Source organism: Hakea prostrata, chromosome 7 (genome assembly GCF_041222555.1).
Source record: "Hakea prostrata isolate BN-2017 chromosome 7, UWA_Hpros_2, whole genome shotgun sequence".
NCBI classification, from domain to species: domain Eukaryota; kingdom Viridiplantae; phylum Streptophyta; class Magnoliopsida; order Proteales; family Proteaceae; genus Hakea; species Hakea prostrata.
In genome coordinates, this window is record NC_142606.1 from 64,954,672 (window position 1) to 64,969,277 (window position 14,606).

The 14,606-nt window shown below is 39.1% G+C and overlaps 1 protein-coding gene across 2 annotated transcripts; it reads right to left on the reverse strand.

Annotated features, from left to right (window-relative positions):
- Window positions 1–364: 364 nt before the first annotated feature.
- Window positions 365–11,331, reverse strand: LOC149011706 (uncharacterized). Of its 2 annotated transcripts, none has more exons than XR_016174602.1 (8): window positions 11,068–11,331; window positions 10,454–10,572; window positions 8,874–8,956; window positions 6,765–6,886; window positions 2,327–2,491; window positions 1,790–1,883; window positions 732–1,037; window positions 365–641 (listed from the first exon to the last, which is right to left on the reverse strand). XR_016174602.1 is itself a non-coding variant. In XM_089163200.1 (8 exons), the coding sequence occupies exons 1-8, from the start codon at window positions 11,243–11,245 to the stop codon at window positions 609–611; spliced, it is 996 nt and encodes a 331-aa protein (XP_089019326.1). In that variant the 5' UTR covers window positions 11,246–11,327; the 3' UTR covers window positions 367–608. The 2 variants fall into 2 exon arrangements, 1 of the variants encoding a protein (XP_089019326.1); XM_089163200.1 differs by having other exon boundaries at window positions 367–641; window positions 836–1,037; window positions 11,068–11,327.
- Between the last annotated feature and the right edge of the window lie 3,275 nt (window positions 11,332–14,606).

Genomic DNA, 14,606 nt, shown 5'->3' on the forward strand with positions numbered 1-14,606 from the left:
TCATCTCATCTACCTTGTAACCACTATAGTCTCCAATAGAGTTACAACTCTTTCTCTGTTGTATATAAACAAAACCTGTAACGTGAAAGCAATCAAGCAAATTACTTCAACAACAGAAGCAAGTCTTTTACAGTTCGAACCTGTGTAATTATGTTTCTATCATGTTTCTATTGCATCTCATTTTTGCTTTTAATGCAAATGACCATTTAGTGAAAAAAAAATGGTTTGTGTTTCTTATTGTTACACAACCAATTTCTGCAATCAAGCGTAATTACGTGATATCCTTCTTCTTTGTCTACAAAATTACGTTATATCCTTGTTTATGGCACCAGAAACACCTCGTAGGTAATTAAAACTCTTAACTGTTATTTAGATGATTTAACTGTTAGGATTCAGAAAATAGTCAATTCATTTTGATCTGCTTGGTCATGCTGATTTGGAGCTACATTTCACAAGAACCACACGTCATGAATCTTAATCTGTAAAAGTAATGCTCAATACTGCTACATCACCCAAATCTATAAACTTCATGGCAATCAAGGTGGGTAATGTGAGAGCCAAATGATGCGACTCCATCATACATGGCCTCACTGAGACCAGGGGAAATCTCAAGAGCCTCTTGGAGCATTAGCATCTTCCACCTGTAGTAAATGAAACACATCAAGAACGAAGAAAATAAACTCTACTTTAAATAGCACAAATCAGGACTCCACCCAAGGAAAATACTGTACCCATTTTCACGTTGATTTGCCCTTGGGTTCTTAATTCTATTAACACTGAAGCCACATCAGAATCGTGGATGGATATTATTATTTTCTCTCAGGCATGAGGATACCTGGTTAGGCATATCCTTCTCTGGTTGAATGCCTGCCCTAATGAACTCCAGCACAACCGAAGTCAACTCGGCTTGATGTGTGGTGTATCCATGATCAGCTCCTTCTATAATGTGCAGTTTGTGGTTGGGTATGACCTTTGCAAACTCCATAGCATCTTCTGCTGGAACAATTTCGTCCTTAGAACCATGAATAGTCAAGACCCTGTATTTTCTTCAGTGATGTTAGCATACATCCCAACAAGAAAAGAAAAGGAAAAAGGGGGGAAATAACACTAACAAGCAAAGATGAACAAGATGAGTACTTGGAATCAAATTGTAATGGAAATATTGAAATGCAAACACAGAAATAATCAAAGTGGCCAATATTACATAAGCTGTTTGGTTAATTCTCCGATGGGGCTAGAAGACCATCAAAATGTAAATGCAACAAGACTCAGTTTCTCGTATGAGAACTAATAAAAAAAGGGCATACCCAATGCAAAAGGTACCCACCATTGTAGGGTTGGGGGAGAGTGATAATGTACACTGCCTTAACCCCTAATTCCAACCCCAACTCCTCATGTCCCGCTGAGACCTGCCGTCAATCTACTATGAGAACCAGTGTCTGAAACATTCTAAGTTAAGCATGTCCAGTAAAGTCTAAAGGTTTTGTCCCTCCACTAATGTTGAACGATGACATTGTTTCTACATGGTAATCTCACAGTGAAGCTCAGTAATATCTTGATGGGAGTTGTTCAGAAAGTAAAATCTAACTCCCTAGAAAATTTAGGTTGTAAGGAGAAAAAGGGTGAAGTTAAACAAAAATGGAAGGCCTTGACTGCAGCTTAGTTTGTTATGAACCTGGCTCTGTAATTTGAAGCTTCCTACGAAAATAAACACATGTTTATACCAGTTGTTAATACATGCTGGCGCAGTGAAAAGACATCAACACAGCTTGATAAAGTGTATTTCAACCTGCAATCTCCTTGAATTGAAAGGCATGCTGCACGCATATCAGTGGTCAGACGGTCCATCAAACTTTCTTCTGTCACACGGTACTCAACTTTGCCTACAGTACAAGTAAATTTTAAATGTCTCTCAAGAGTAAGACTGTCAACTATGAAAAGGAAATAGTGCATAAGAAAGAGAAATAATACCGGTATGATATGAGAATTAAGGATTCATAATAGGAATAGACTTGCTCATAGGTTCTCAAATTGATGCAAGGAGAATAAAGAAACACGCATGAAAGACTGATTTGCAAATGTATACACAACAAAAGCATCTGCTGCTAGACCACACAATACCATGCATAAGATGATGAAAACATTGATGCTTTAATTGGAACACATTAAGATTTTACACACGTCGTCAACCAAGTTACAGACACATACAATATACCGAACATTTGGAAAAAGAAAATAAATCATACCAAAAATCAGCAAGGTCGTCAGCCTATCCAGGATGACGTAAAGCATAATCATTTATTTTTTAAGCTAAGTAATAACTTACCTGTGTTATCCTTAACATCAATGAGCCCATCTTTCTTGATTCTCTCCATGAAACCCCGACCCAGGCGGCCAGCAATACCTCTTTCCAGATTAAACCGGCCCGAAACATTGACAACTGTATGGACATCAGGGTACCTAGAAGCATATAGGAGCACTGCATTTCCTCCTACAGAATTTTCAGCCACAGAGAAATAGCTAAGAAAAACAACAATTTATTAAAAAGAATTCCATATATTGAGATACTGTAGTGATGGTTTGACATAGTAACATAGACAGGATCCTGACAAGGCAGCAACTCATAATTAACCAAAATGAAAAAATGAAGATGATAAGATCCTTATAATATCTTAGAAAATTAATATAAAATTGTAAGAATTAACAAGATAAATTCTGGTTTCTATGGTGCCAGTCACCCCCACACCTCACAGCGGTGTCCCCTCAGCCTACGGCTGCCTAAGAAAGCTGTCATAAAATATTCGATACCCTCTCCACTCACTTGTCCCTCTATTTATAACCCTCAACTAACCCTAATGCTCTCTCTCTCCTCCACATGGCCTCATCCTAGGGTCCTAACACTACTGGCCCCTCGAAAACCACCTTGTCCCCAAGGTGATGGAATTGTTGAAGTTTAGTCGTGTGATGGTGCCGCATAACCGTAGTAATTCAACATCATCCTCCCAGGCTGAATAACACACCCACTGCCCGAAATCAGACTTGGAGCGAAGCACTTGGTCTAGAAAAAAAAAATTTACTGGCAATGAAATTAATCCCCATCGCACCGCTGCAATTCTCATGGAGTCTGCGTGCCATCTCGATTCTACGAGGTTGAAGACGATGATGCAACTCAAGAAACATTCTCAGTGAAAAACCAAGGAAACAATGCACAATATGCCAAATAGTGGTGTGCTCCAGCAGATTTTTTAGTCCAAGCGCCGCTGGTGCAGGTCGCACGTCAGTAAATAGTGCCGCTGTTGGAAGAGCTGAATGATTGGAAGCTCGAATTGCACTGGATGTTAATCGAAGGATGAGGGTTTCACTCGCCGTAATGGAGCATTGCATCTCCCCCTCAGTCGCTGCAGCCCCAATGTTGCCACCTCCCTTTCCATTCGAAGTCCCAGAGGTTGAAGACGCCTCCCTTTTTGTTTTGATTTCCTAAGGTTGAAGACGATGAATTCCTGGTTTGGTTCAGTAAGTGCTTGGTTCTGGTTGGTTTGGGTTTGGTTTGTTGATTTTAATGGTAATGAAAGGCAATGGGTTTTGGTGTAATGAATTGCGTAAGGCCCATAATAGATGTTTGAAATGGGTGGGGTCCAAATACTCACAACCATGGGTCAAGATAAATGGGTTGGACGTTGGCTTGATGGGCTGGCTTGGGCTTTGGGTCATAAAAATGGAATGGATTAAGAAATATGGGTTAATGAAATGAGATGGGCTTGGGGTTAAGAAGATAGGTGGGGCCCAAGGTGGGTCATTTAAATGGGTTAGACCTAAGCAATTAAAAGTGTGGATGAAGGGATATGGTTGGGTATTGGGTTAATAAAATAAAATGGGCTGGGGACTAATGGAATGGGTTGGGCCCAAGGGGGTTTCTTGGGGAAACTGACGGCCCAATCTTTAAACAACGTTTTCTTTGGGCCTAAGTTTGATCCTTTTGCATACCTGGGTTGGGCCGAATGGATAAGAATTTTGGCTCTTAATGTGTGAACCAAACCCATAAACCAATTTGGGTTGAACCGAACCAACACCAAAAACCTTAAATCTCCATGGTCTTCTTCCTTTCCTGCGAACAACACTCTTGGCTGCCGCCTGCAAATTCCCAACGATTGTCTCTAGCGTCCTTCAATCCTTCGTCTTCTTGCAGACCAGTGATCGAGCGTCGTTATTTCTCGCTGCTGAATTAATCCGGTAGGTTTCAACAACGAAAACTCTCATTCTCTTCTTCTCTCTTCTCCAAGCATGGCATGGAACCATCGTAGTCATCAACCGATCTCTGCCGGCGATTTCCCTTGGCATATTCTTTCCATCATTTTTGCTTGGTCATCCCTCAGTTCTTCCTAGTTGCCATCGCCGAACTCAGTCTGCAGGGGCTTCTCGAAACTTACCCAATCCCACTTTGGCCAAGACCTTGCATAAACGAAATCCAACGTGTTTCCTTCCAAATGCTGAAGAGCTATTCCAAGCCAATACTCTTGCGCCATTTGATGTTGCTTGCAGAAACATTCGACTTCATTCAACCATTCTTGCGCCATTTCATCACCAGAAAACAGAGACAAAGCCATTTCTCCTCCCTGGATCGTTACAGCTTTGATGCCAATTGATAAGATCCTTATAATATATTAGAAAATTAATACAAAATTGCAAGAATTAACAAGATAAATTCTGGTTTTTATGGTGCCAGTCACCCCAACACCTCACAGCAGTGTCCATCAGCCTACGACTGCCTAAGAAAGCTCTCATAAAATATTTGATACCCTCTCCACTCACTTGTCCCTCTATTTATAACCCTCAACTAACCCTAATGCTCTCTCTCTCTCTCCTCCACATGGCCTCATCCTAGGTCCTAACAGAAGAACAAAGGAATTTAACTCCTCCAATTTGCTGGCTGTACTTGGTTCACATAATATGACTAATATATGTCTTGATTCACAAAGGAGCAGTTAATGAACCCTAAATATATTCAATAATGACAGAAGTTTTCTTTCTTGAAGCATAAATCTGACATCTGACAACCTCTTGAACAATAATGGAGGTCTTTTGTTAATTTTTTGGTCTCTATTCCCAGATCTAAGGTACTATTGTCAAGTGTTTCAAGTCAATGTTTAAAAAATTACTGCATTTGTTTCAGTATAGTAGAGCACTCTTCAAAGGGAGGTGTAACAGTCTGATATAAATATTAAAAAGAAAAAAAGATGTGTCAGAATTGATTCATATGAAGGCATACGCACTTCAATGGAAATCACTTGCACAAGAGCTTAGGCCTTAAAGTTAGAGAAATAAATGAAAGAACATAAAAAGGGGATCATTTTGTACCTTAAATATATACAAGTTTTTTACTTGTCGCCCACTTAAGTGGGGGTGAAACTCTTGACTGCCCACTTAAGTGGGAAAAATTACTGACTGACCACTTTTTACCATTTCAAAAATTACCTGTTACCCACAGATTTGAACCATTTTTCTATTAAGTTTGCACCTAAAAAGACGGTTTTGCTCTCATGACTGTAGAATTACTTTTATGCTCTGCAACTCACTTCTCCATCATCGATTCCACCGTTGATTCAACATTACAACGGCTAATTCGAGACTTCTCTCAAAAAGAAACTCAAAATCAAGGAGCATTGGCTAAACCAGACTTGAGATCCAACCAAGAGAAGTTGATACTCTATTAATCACCGCAAAAACTAAAATTCTAAGCATCTAAACACCTGCAATTCGAGCTCGGCAGAAAGAGCTAGTTGGAACAACTAAAATTACTATTGTTCAGGATTTATTCAAAATCCATTCATTGTCCCAACTTCCGACTTACAGCTCATGTAAACAGATTTCTCGGCGCTACAGTGTCCATCTAAGTCGGAATGATAAGCCTCAGAACCTTCATCTTTTGTCCTTTGTGTTCATGTGTGTTGGGGATGGGGGGGGTGTTCCAATAAGTATTTATCTAATGATTTTAAGGAAATCAAGTAAAGAACATCCCATATCAACTTTGATTATGTTAGATGGAAAATATCTTGGGCAATAATCATTTGCTTTCCTCAACGATCTGATTCGTCGATTATTTCATAGATTGATTTCTCATCTTCATTTTGCATTCTCGTTGATTGAGCATCCTCAGCGTCTGACAAGAGAGACCCAAAAATCTCAATGTCATCCATGGAGTTCCTTGTTGTAGATTTCCGAGTTGTAGGAAAGCTAAGGAGGAAGACGGCAAAACAACTTAGGTTTTCAAAGAAGAAGATAAGTTAGATGAGAGAGAAATTATGGTTAAGGGATTAAAAATTATGGACCATTAGATTAGAATTATAAACTTGATCTTAAGGGAGAAGACAGAGAGTGAGTGACAGTGAGGGAGCAGGGGCATTAGGGCGAAACCATCTTTTCAGGTGCAAACTTAACAGAAAAGTGGTTCAAATCTAACTATAGGTAACAAGTAATTTTTGAAATGGTAAGAAGTGGGCAGTCAGAAGTTTCAACCCCACTGAAGTGGGCGACAAGTAAAAAACTCTAAATAAAATTAACATTTTGCCTACTGTTATGATTTCACTTCAAGAAAAATAGTCAACTCATGTCCTCCTAAATGCAGCTCAGAATGCAGGAAATTTCACTTGAAAGTTTTACACCATCGGTGGCTCTTGAAACTTAAATGATTTGTCACTTTTTCACTCTTTGTGGGTACTGGATGGGAGTACATAAATCAACAGAATAGTGAGCATAAAGAAGAAAACCTTTACTATGACCAAGGATTGCACTGATTTGACGGTTAACCCCAGCAAAATGTAGAACTACAGCACGCAAGTCTTCAGCTTCTCTGCGATAGTTACCATACTGAAATGAACCTTCACTTTCCCTGAAAGAGAAGAATAATCAGGTCCCACATTTTTGTCAAACTAAACATTAAGTGACTGGCTTACTTTAGAAATCTCATCTGGCACTCTGAACTATAAAAAAGCAAAATTGCACAAAAATAAAAGGATGAGCTGTGGAGATATATGAACTGCAGACTGTTGATGATTCACAGGTAATAAGATACATTGAACCTAATCTCAAGGTTTTAGTTGCCCTAAAAGCCTATTACTCTGTTAGTCTTTAGTAAGCAAGCCTCTGTTTAGTCCCTGCTTCACAACATGTTCATACGAAGCTCAGCATGAGTAAACAGTATGCTCCATTGAGGGGTACAGTTAAAAAGAGATTGACTCCAGCAGTACAATAGTGGGGTCTCCCTGAGGCTTACTACTTTGTTTCTATTTGGTTATTCTAAACCTTCCTAGTTAGATTTGGAGTTTCATTTCTTCTCTTTAACTTGATTAAGAATCTAATTCTTTTCTACGATTTTAGGATTTCTACATGTACTCAGTATGGAGTCCTCTGTGACTCTTCTATCAATATAACTATAATCGGCAGGGGGGAGGGAGGGAGACTCGCTGTACAGAGCCTGCAATTTCTCTCAGCAGTCTCATCCTCTTTTCTGTGATTGCTGGAATTGAATCCAATGATGTTGTATGATATAAGCAGCAAGCAGGCCCCTAGCACTAGCCACAAGAGGGCTAGCGCAAGCCCCAAGGGGTATTTCATCCTTGTCTTTTAATTTTTTTTTTTTTATTTCTTTAGTTGGATTCTTACCTAATAAAAGAATCCTAATTAAGTTTTTATTTCAGTAATTAGTTGTGAAGTCTAAGTAGGAGTCCAAAAACACTCTAGAGTTGGGTGTCCTAGATCGAATCTTTTGGGAGTCCTTAAGCAATGGCTATAAATTCAAAAGCCACTGGTGTAATCAGTGAGTTATGATGAATGAAAATCTCAGAGAATCTACAGCCAAGGAGGTATTTAGTAGGGTCCCTTTGAGTGGGACCCTGCAGTTGTCAAGAAGCTCTCTTTCTTCCATCTTGAAGCTCTCCATTCTGTTACAGATCGCAGCATTCAATCACAGCAAGAACAGCCATTGAGCAAGCCATTATCCCTCCCCAAACCCTAGCCCAAGCCCTCATCCCTTCTCCCCCCCCCCCCCCCCCACCCTCCCCAAACCCTAGCCCAAGCGGCAGTCTTATCTCAAGAATTCTGAGCAAGAAATTCAAGAAAACCTGCTGTCCCAATTCCCAAACCTTCAGTCCAAAATCACACCTCCCCCTTTTTTAGGACGTCAAGAACCTTTGGTCTTAAGTTCCAGCTCATCCCTCCACTTGAGACCAAGAAACAGCTCCTTCCCTCTTGCGCAATTAAGAAAGAAAAAGGAGAACAGAAAGAAAAGAAAGAAAAGAAAAGAAGAATAGTAAGATTGCAAGATTGGCAAGAAACCCATTCTCCCCTAGCCACAAGCTTCCCACAACCCTAAAGTTCCCCAATTTTACCTTTTTCCAGTTTCAATCCCCATTTTGGTTAAAACCCTAAATTTTAATTTCATCCGACTTTCTGCTAACCCATCTAGGTTTTGTTAATTGAGTATCCCATATCATTCCTAACACCCTAAACCACCCAGAAAACATCCCATCTAGGATCTCGTTAAAACCCTAAACCCTTCTCAAACCCATCCAAGAACCCTAGAATTATTGCTGTGGGTAAAAGAATTGAACCAAAAGCTGTTCCACCCTCCTTGGTTACATCATTGTAACATTAGGAATTTCTCCATATGCCAATGACCAATTATTTGAAGAGAAACCAAGAGCAGTCCACATCCGAAATGGGAGGAAAAGAAACAAGAAACAAACTTATCCTAAACTATAGCTGGTCAATATGTATGTTTAGTGTTAATTAAACCTCAAGATCTATATGCAATGTTGAGAGAAACACAACAGGGTAAATTCTCAGTCAACTCAGTCATAGTTACTTTTCAAACTTACCCATTCCCTGCAAAATCAAATCGAAAGACACTGATTCCTTCTCTCTCTAACGCAGCAGCAAGATTCATCAGAGTTTCGTATTCCTATAAGCATAAACCAAAGTCATCAGCCAACCTAAGACAAACACAACCTTGTATGAGCAGAAAAATAGGAATAATAAAGTACAGAACCTCCCATAATGAAGCAACAGCAGGATACAACATAATAAGGTAAATGTGCCCATTAAGAATATGCAATATATGCCATCAACAGCAAGATGGATATCATATGGTTTATATGTCACCACCAGCAAGATGGATATCATATGGTTTATATGCCACCACTAGCAAGATGGATATCATATGGTTTAGACAAGTCCCTTTTTGACTGCTGATAAACATACTCAAGTTTCATCCATAGAAGGATTGATGCAATGTGCAATCACCTGAGCTCAAAATGGATAGCTATGGAAAATGAGAAACAAAGACTGACAAATGAAACGCAAAGAATAATAAATTTTTGGCATACTACAAACCAGAGCAAGATTTATATGTGAGCTATAAAGGGTAATATTTTAATGCTTCATGTTTGAGGATGAAGAGGGAGGATGAAGCATTGGATACATTAAAAAAACTACAGGTATTACCTAATTTGCCAGATACTACATTTCCTGTAAGAGATTTGAGGAGAAGAAGGTTTGACTAATATCCATGTTTCAGAGCAACTGGTTATGGCTTTTGAGATCCTTCTCTTGCACATCTACTTGTGATTTGGTTGGAAAGTTGGTGTTCAATGTTATGATACCTCACTTATGGTGGGAATGTGACCTACGGGGATGGACCTCCAACTCAAGATCTCTAGGCTTCCTTTAGAAAGCCATCTGCTTTAATGTCTACACTAGACTTCAGGCACTCCCCCCCCCCCCCCCCCCAGTTTTGGATGCCACAAGGAACAGGCTAATCGTCATTCCCTGGGGACTAGGCTCTCACTTATAGTCTTATTACCGACTAGTCAAGTAGTCAGTTGAAGCTCCCTCCCCGCACCTCTCTTCTTGTACATTCCTCTCCTTTCTTCCCCTTTAGGATTTTAGCAATGATATTCTTTATTCATCCAAAAAAAAAAAAAATTGGGCTGGATTGAGGGAATTTGGCACTATGTATCCATCATCTGCACAGTAGTATAAATGTGTGGCAAGTTAAGCTTCACTCAAATCATCCATCTTCATCACCTCTACCGTTGTCTCTAGTAGTACAAGTCTATCATGACGTTCTTCAGCCTATCATCTCAATAATAAACAGAGACTTAGGAATGAATCAAGAACACATACATGCAATGCCAGAGTTGGCCAAGCTAGAACCATATCCAGCTATACAATCAAAGTGCAATCATCAGCTAAAGCCTGCAGGTTCTTTGGTTTTTCTAATGAATATATTTTTTTCATTTGGTGTTGATGTTAACTTACCAATATTAGTATGAATAAAGAACTTCGGGGATGCGACGGGACTTTGGGTCATACAACCACAAAGTCCCGTCAGGACACTACTGCTCTTAGTAGGATCAATAATTTTAGTTGCTTACTTTATTGCCAGAGTAATACAAACCTTGGAGGATCGAAATCCATGGCACAAGATTACAAGCTCGGTAGAACCAGTATCGTGCAATATTCCAACAAGTTTTTCACCATGGCTATTCGGTATTATAACTCTCTGTTGTGGAATCACTGGAAAGCAAATAAAAGATGAAGTTAGCAAAATAAATAGCTGCTCAGTGCTCACATAACATGAATGAAGATCTTAATATGGCAACAAAGAGGTGTCTTTCTCTGTATTATTTACTTCGTACATCCAATAAACGACCGATTTTTGGTGGGCACATTCAAATGAAATTCTTGAAGACTTGGAATGTACCAGCACATGGAACGAATTGAAAATGCCCTATTCGCCCTGAGAAAGATAATCAAGGATTGATACAACATAACGATGGCAAATCAAAACAGAAAAGTGCCACCAAATAATGCCGTTTTTTACATAATCGAGGGATAAGCTCAACAAACTAAACAACTCAAGTTCTGTCTATATGTCGACACGAAAGAGAATTCAAATTTCAAAGAAGCCATGTTAAAAGGCGTTGCCTGATCTCCTGAATTCTAAATGCTATGTATAATCAAAATGGCAAAGTCGAAGTTCATCTGAATTGGTTTCTCTTTCTATATTACCTTGGGTTGTTTTGCCCTCATGAGCCATATTCCTGCGGCTTCGAACGACCTGGGCGTGCCGAGCAAGGATAGCTCGTTGGTGAAGAAGAACCCTCGAAATCGAAGAAGTTGAAGCTCGGGACTGAGTGAAAGCTGAAGTTGCGAACAACGACGGAAGATTACCAACAAGGGTTGCCATTTGTCTCCATTTGATGATTTGATCCTAAACTGTAAAGCACTTTACAACTGATTCACGCATTGAATGAACGGCATTTTGTCCCATTTATGAATCGGATGCCCGAATTCGAACATGGTTCTCCTGATTGACATCTGGCTTAATTTCCATCGATCCGATAGGGAAATGTTTATGGTTTTTTTTTTTGGGTTGATACAAAGAGAACCAAATTAAAACTGAGAAACTTATGGCAGGTTATCCCAGTGTCTAGGATGCCTACTTCCTATTGAATGTAAGGCAAGTTTACTATATACACTTACTTAAAGATCTTGAGTTGTTCTGGAACTTCAATTGAGAAATGTTTATGTTAGTTGACGATTTTTATATAGTGAGGATAGGAACCATAATCGAAGTAGCGGTCTTTTTACCAACAGTTGTTCGTATTACCAATAGACCTGTGAATGGATAGCCGAAATCCGCCTTTGAATTCACATTCGTATTCGTTTAAGGATATACATATCTAGAATTTTTCTTACCGAAAAATATATGTATCCATCCGCTAAGCAACCGGATTCGGATTCGGATAATTGCTATCGGATAAAAATTTATCCGGATAGAGTAAAGTATTTACATTTTTTTCCCTTAAAAATGGATGATAATCGAATTCGGATACTGGTAATCGGATTCGGAAATACTCTTCGGTAATCAGAAATTAGAAATTTATAATAAAAAATATAAAAAAGTGACAAGTATCAATCAATAATCGGATAGTTTATCGGATTGGATTATTATCGGATATCCGATAAAGTTTCGGATTCGAATTTGGATGCCTTCTCTAAATTTTTGCAGGATTCGGATTCGGATAGCGGATTTGATAATCGGATTCGGATACTGGTGTATTCGAGCCGAATCCGATCCGTTTATAGGTCTAATTACCAACAGAACAACTCTGCAATGGTATAAATGTGTTTTTTTTTTAAATAAACATAAGGAAAATGTGTTAACCAATACCGTTTCGATCCAAGGTTCCCTCTAGTATGACATAGTAGCATATAGAATGCAAGGCTTTTTTTCTTTTTGGTTCAAGATAGAATGCACCCACTCGCTAAATTATAAATTACCCACAGTGAAGGTTTGAATCAAGATTATGTTAAGGGACTTGGGAAATGACCATATTGCCCTTAGAAAAGTAAAATGGCGTAATTATAAAATTTAAACCCTCTCATACCCAACACTTAGGTGGGTGAAGAGATTCTCCCTTCACCTACCTACACCTCAAAAACGGTTCACCTTTGCCAGAAACCAACATACTCTCTTCACTAAAATCACATGAGTTTGCTCAATGCTCACGAAGTTGTTGCGCTTCCCAGTTTGTCTTCTTCTTCCATGGATTCTGTAGATGAGAAAGATTGTGAAATCCCTCACAACCCTAATCCAAAACTCTATATTGTAGGTTCTACTGAAGTCAAGGTAGAAGACAACTGTGGACCCTCTCATTCAAACCCACTGGATTTGACCTAGAACCAATGGAGGTTGACAATGAAGGTCCTACTATGGAAACCCTGACTGACTTTGATAGAAGATGTAGCTTGAATGATGATGACTTGGAAGATGGATTTTGAGTACTGTGATGACATCCTGGGAAGGTCCTACACAATCAGGTTAGACTCTCTCTCTTAAGTTGGAAGAGGACCCAAGTGGAGCTTGTGGCTTTCGGAGACCAAAACTCACCTTTTGACCAACAAGCACTGCCTTGATTGATTGCCTTGGTCACCTCAAGCAACCAAAGATGGTCCAAGGCAGAATTGTCACTTTTTAGAAAACTAGGTTTTTGGATCCTTGTATATTCAAACTTCAATTTAATTCGAACCACTTTGCCTTTAAGCTATTAGAGAACGTGAGAAGAACCCTAGAGTTTCCTCTTCAAGGCCAAGGAAGGTCCCAAGCATCCATGAGAGATTCTTCCATTGAATATTCTTCTACAAGGTTAGTATTCGCTTCTATTCTCTTTAGATCTATTCGATGTCTTCTATTCAACCCATTGTTATGATTATGAGGAAGGTCTTATACTACTATAATGATCTAATATTTGATCCTCATATTCTTAGAGTGAATCCCCATTCACTCTATTCTTTTTGTGGACAACATGGCGTGATTTCGGTATTAAATCTAGTATAATCTTTATGATTTAATTCTACTTGTGTTGTTTGACTTATAATCTATGCTAGATCTATTCTTAAGTGAATTTTTTACCATGATCTACTGTTTTCTTATCTCTAGAATGAATCCCCATTCATTCTAGTCTATCCATGAAAACTACGGACTAATTTTGTATTAAGCCTATTATGTGATTCAATAGATTTCTATTCCAATGAGCATGTTGGATGCTTAGATCATGCTAGATAGTCTTCTTATACTATTTTAGAATTTTCCTATTAATTTTGGAGTGATTGGAACTCAATCGATGAGTTTCTGATAAAAACTTAGGTTTTATGTCCATATACAGTCTGCTTGGTCAACTGCCTTGGTAGCCCTAAGCGACCAAGGGTGTCTTGGATAGCAACTTTCCCTGTTTTGACACCATTTTGTCTCCAATCATTAGGGTTTGTTCCTTATGTTCCATACTTGTTTTATTAGGGTTATTTTGGAGACTTTGGACCTACCCCCTTTGATCTCTTTTCTTTGGAGTTAGCGAATCAGATATAATGTGAGTACGTTTACTCACAATTAACATGGTTATTTGCTTTAATATGTTAGACTCATATGCATGTGTTAGCTATAGTAATGGTACTTTTCCTATAATGTTATACTTCTGAAATTCCAGAATATGTTTCATTCTGTAAATTGCATACTTGCATGAATGTGATTGATTCAATTGTGATTCGGACTTTGTTATGATATTTATGGAATCATGATGTGATGTGATTGCCTAAGTTTTGGTTGTGGAATGGGGAATGTCATTGGGGCGTTTATGTCATTGGACACCAGTGGAGGTGGTATGGGACGCATTCCTATGATGCCCCTTGGTACTTTCCACAACTACTAGATGTCATACCTAGGACTTGTCTAGATGAGTTTGGCTAAGAAACCCCATCATATGTAACCCCATCGGCAAGGGTATTGAGGCCGAGTGACTTGTGGCAGTAATGGGGATTGTGGGCACTTAAGACCGGTAACCAACCCCTGAGAGGACTCAATCACATTGTGGGGGTCATTCATTGGTAGGGCCACACATAATAAGCATGGGCTCATGAGCGCTTAAGACCGATAACCAACGCGTTACAAGACATAAGAGCTTTCGTTTATTATATGTGGATGACCAATAGGGTTAAAAGTCCAAAGTTAGAGTTGATTGGAGCCATAGGATATGATGACTCTAGGGAGG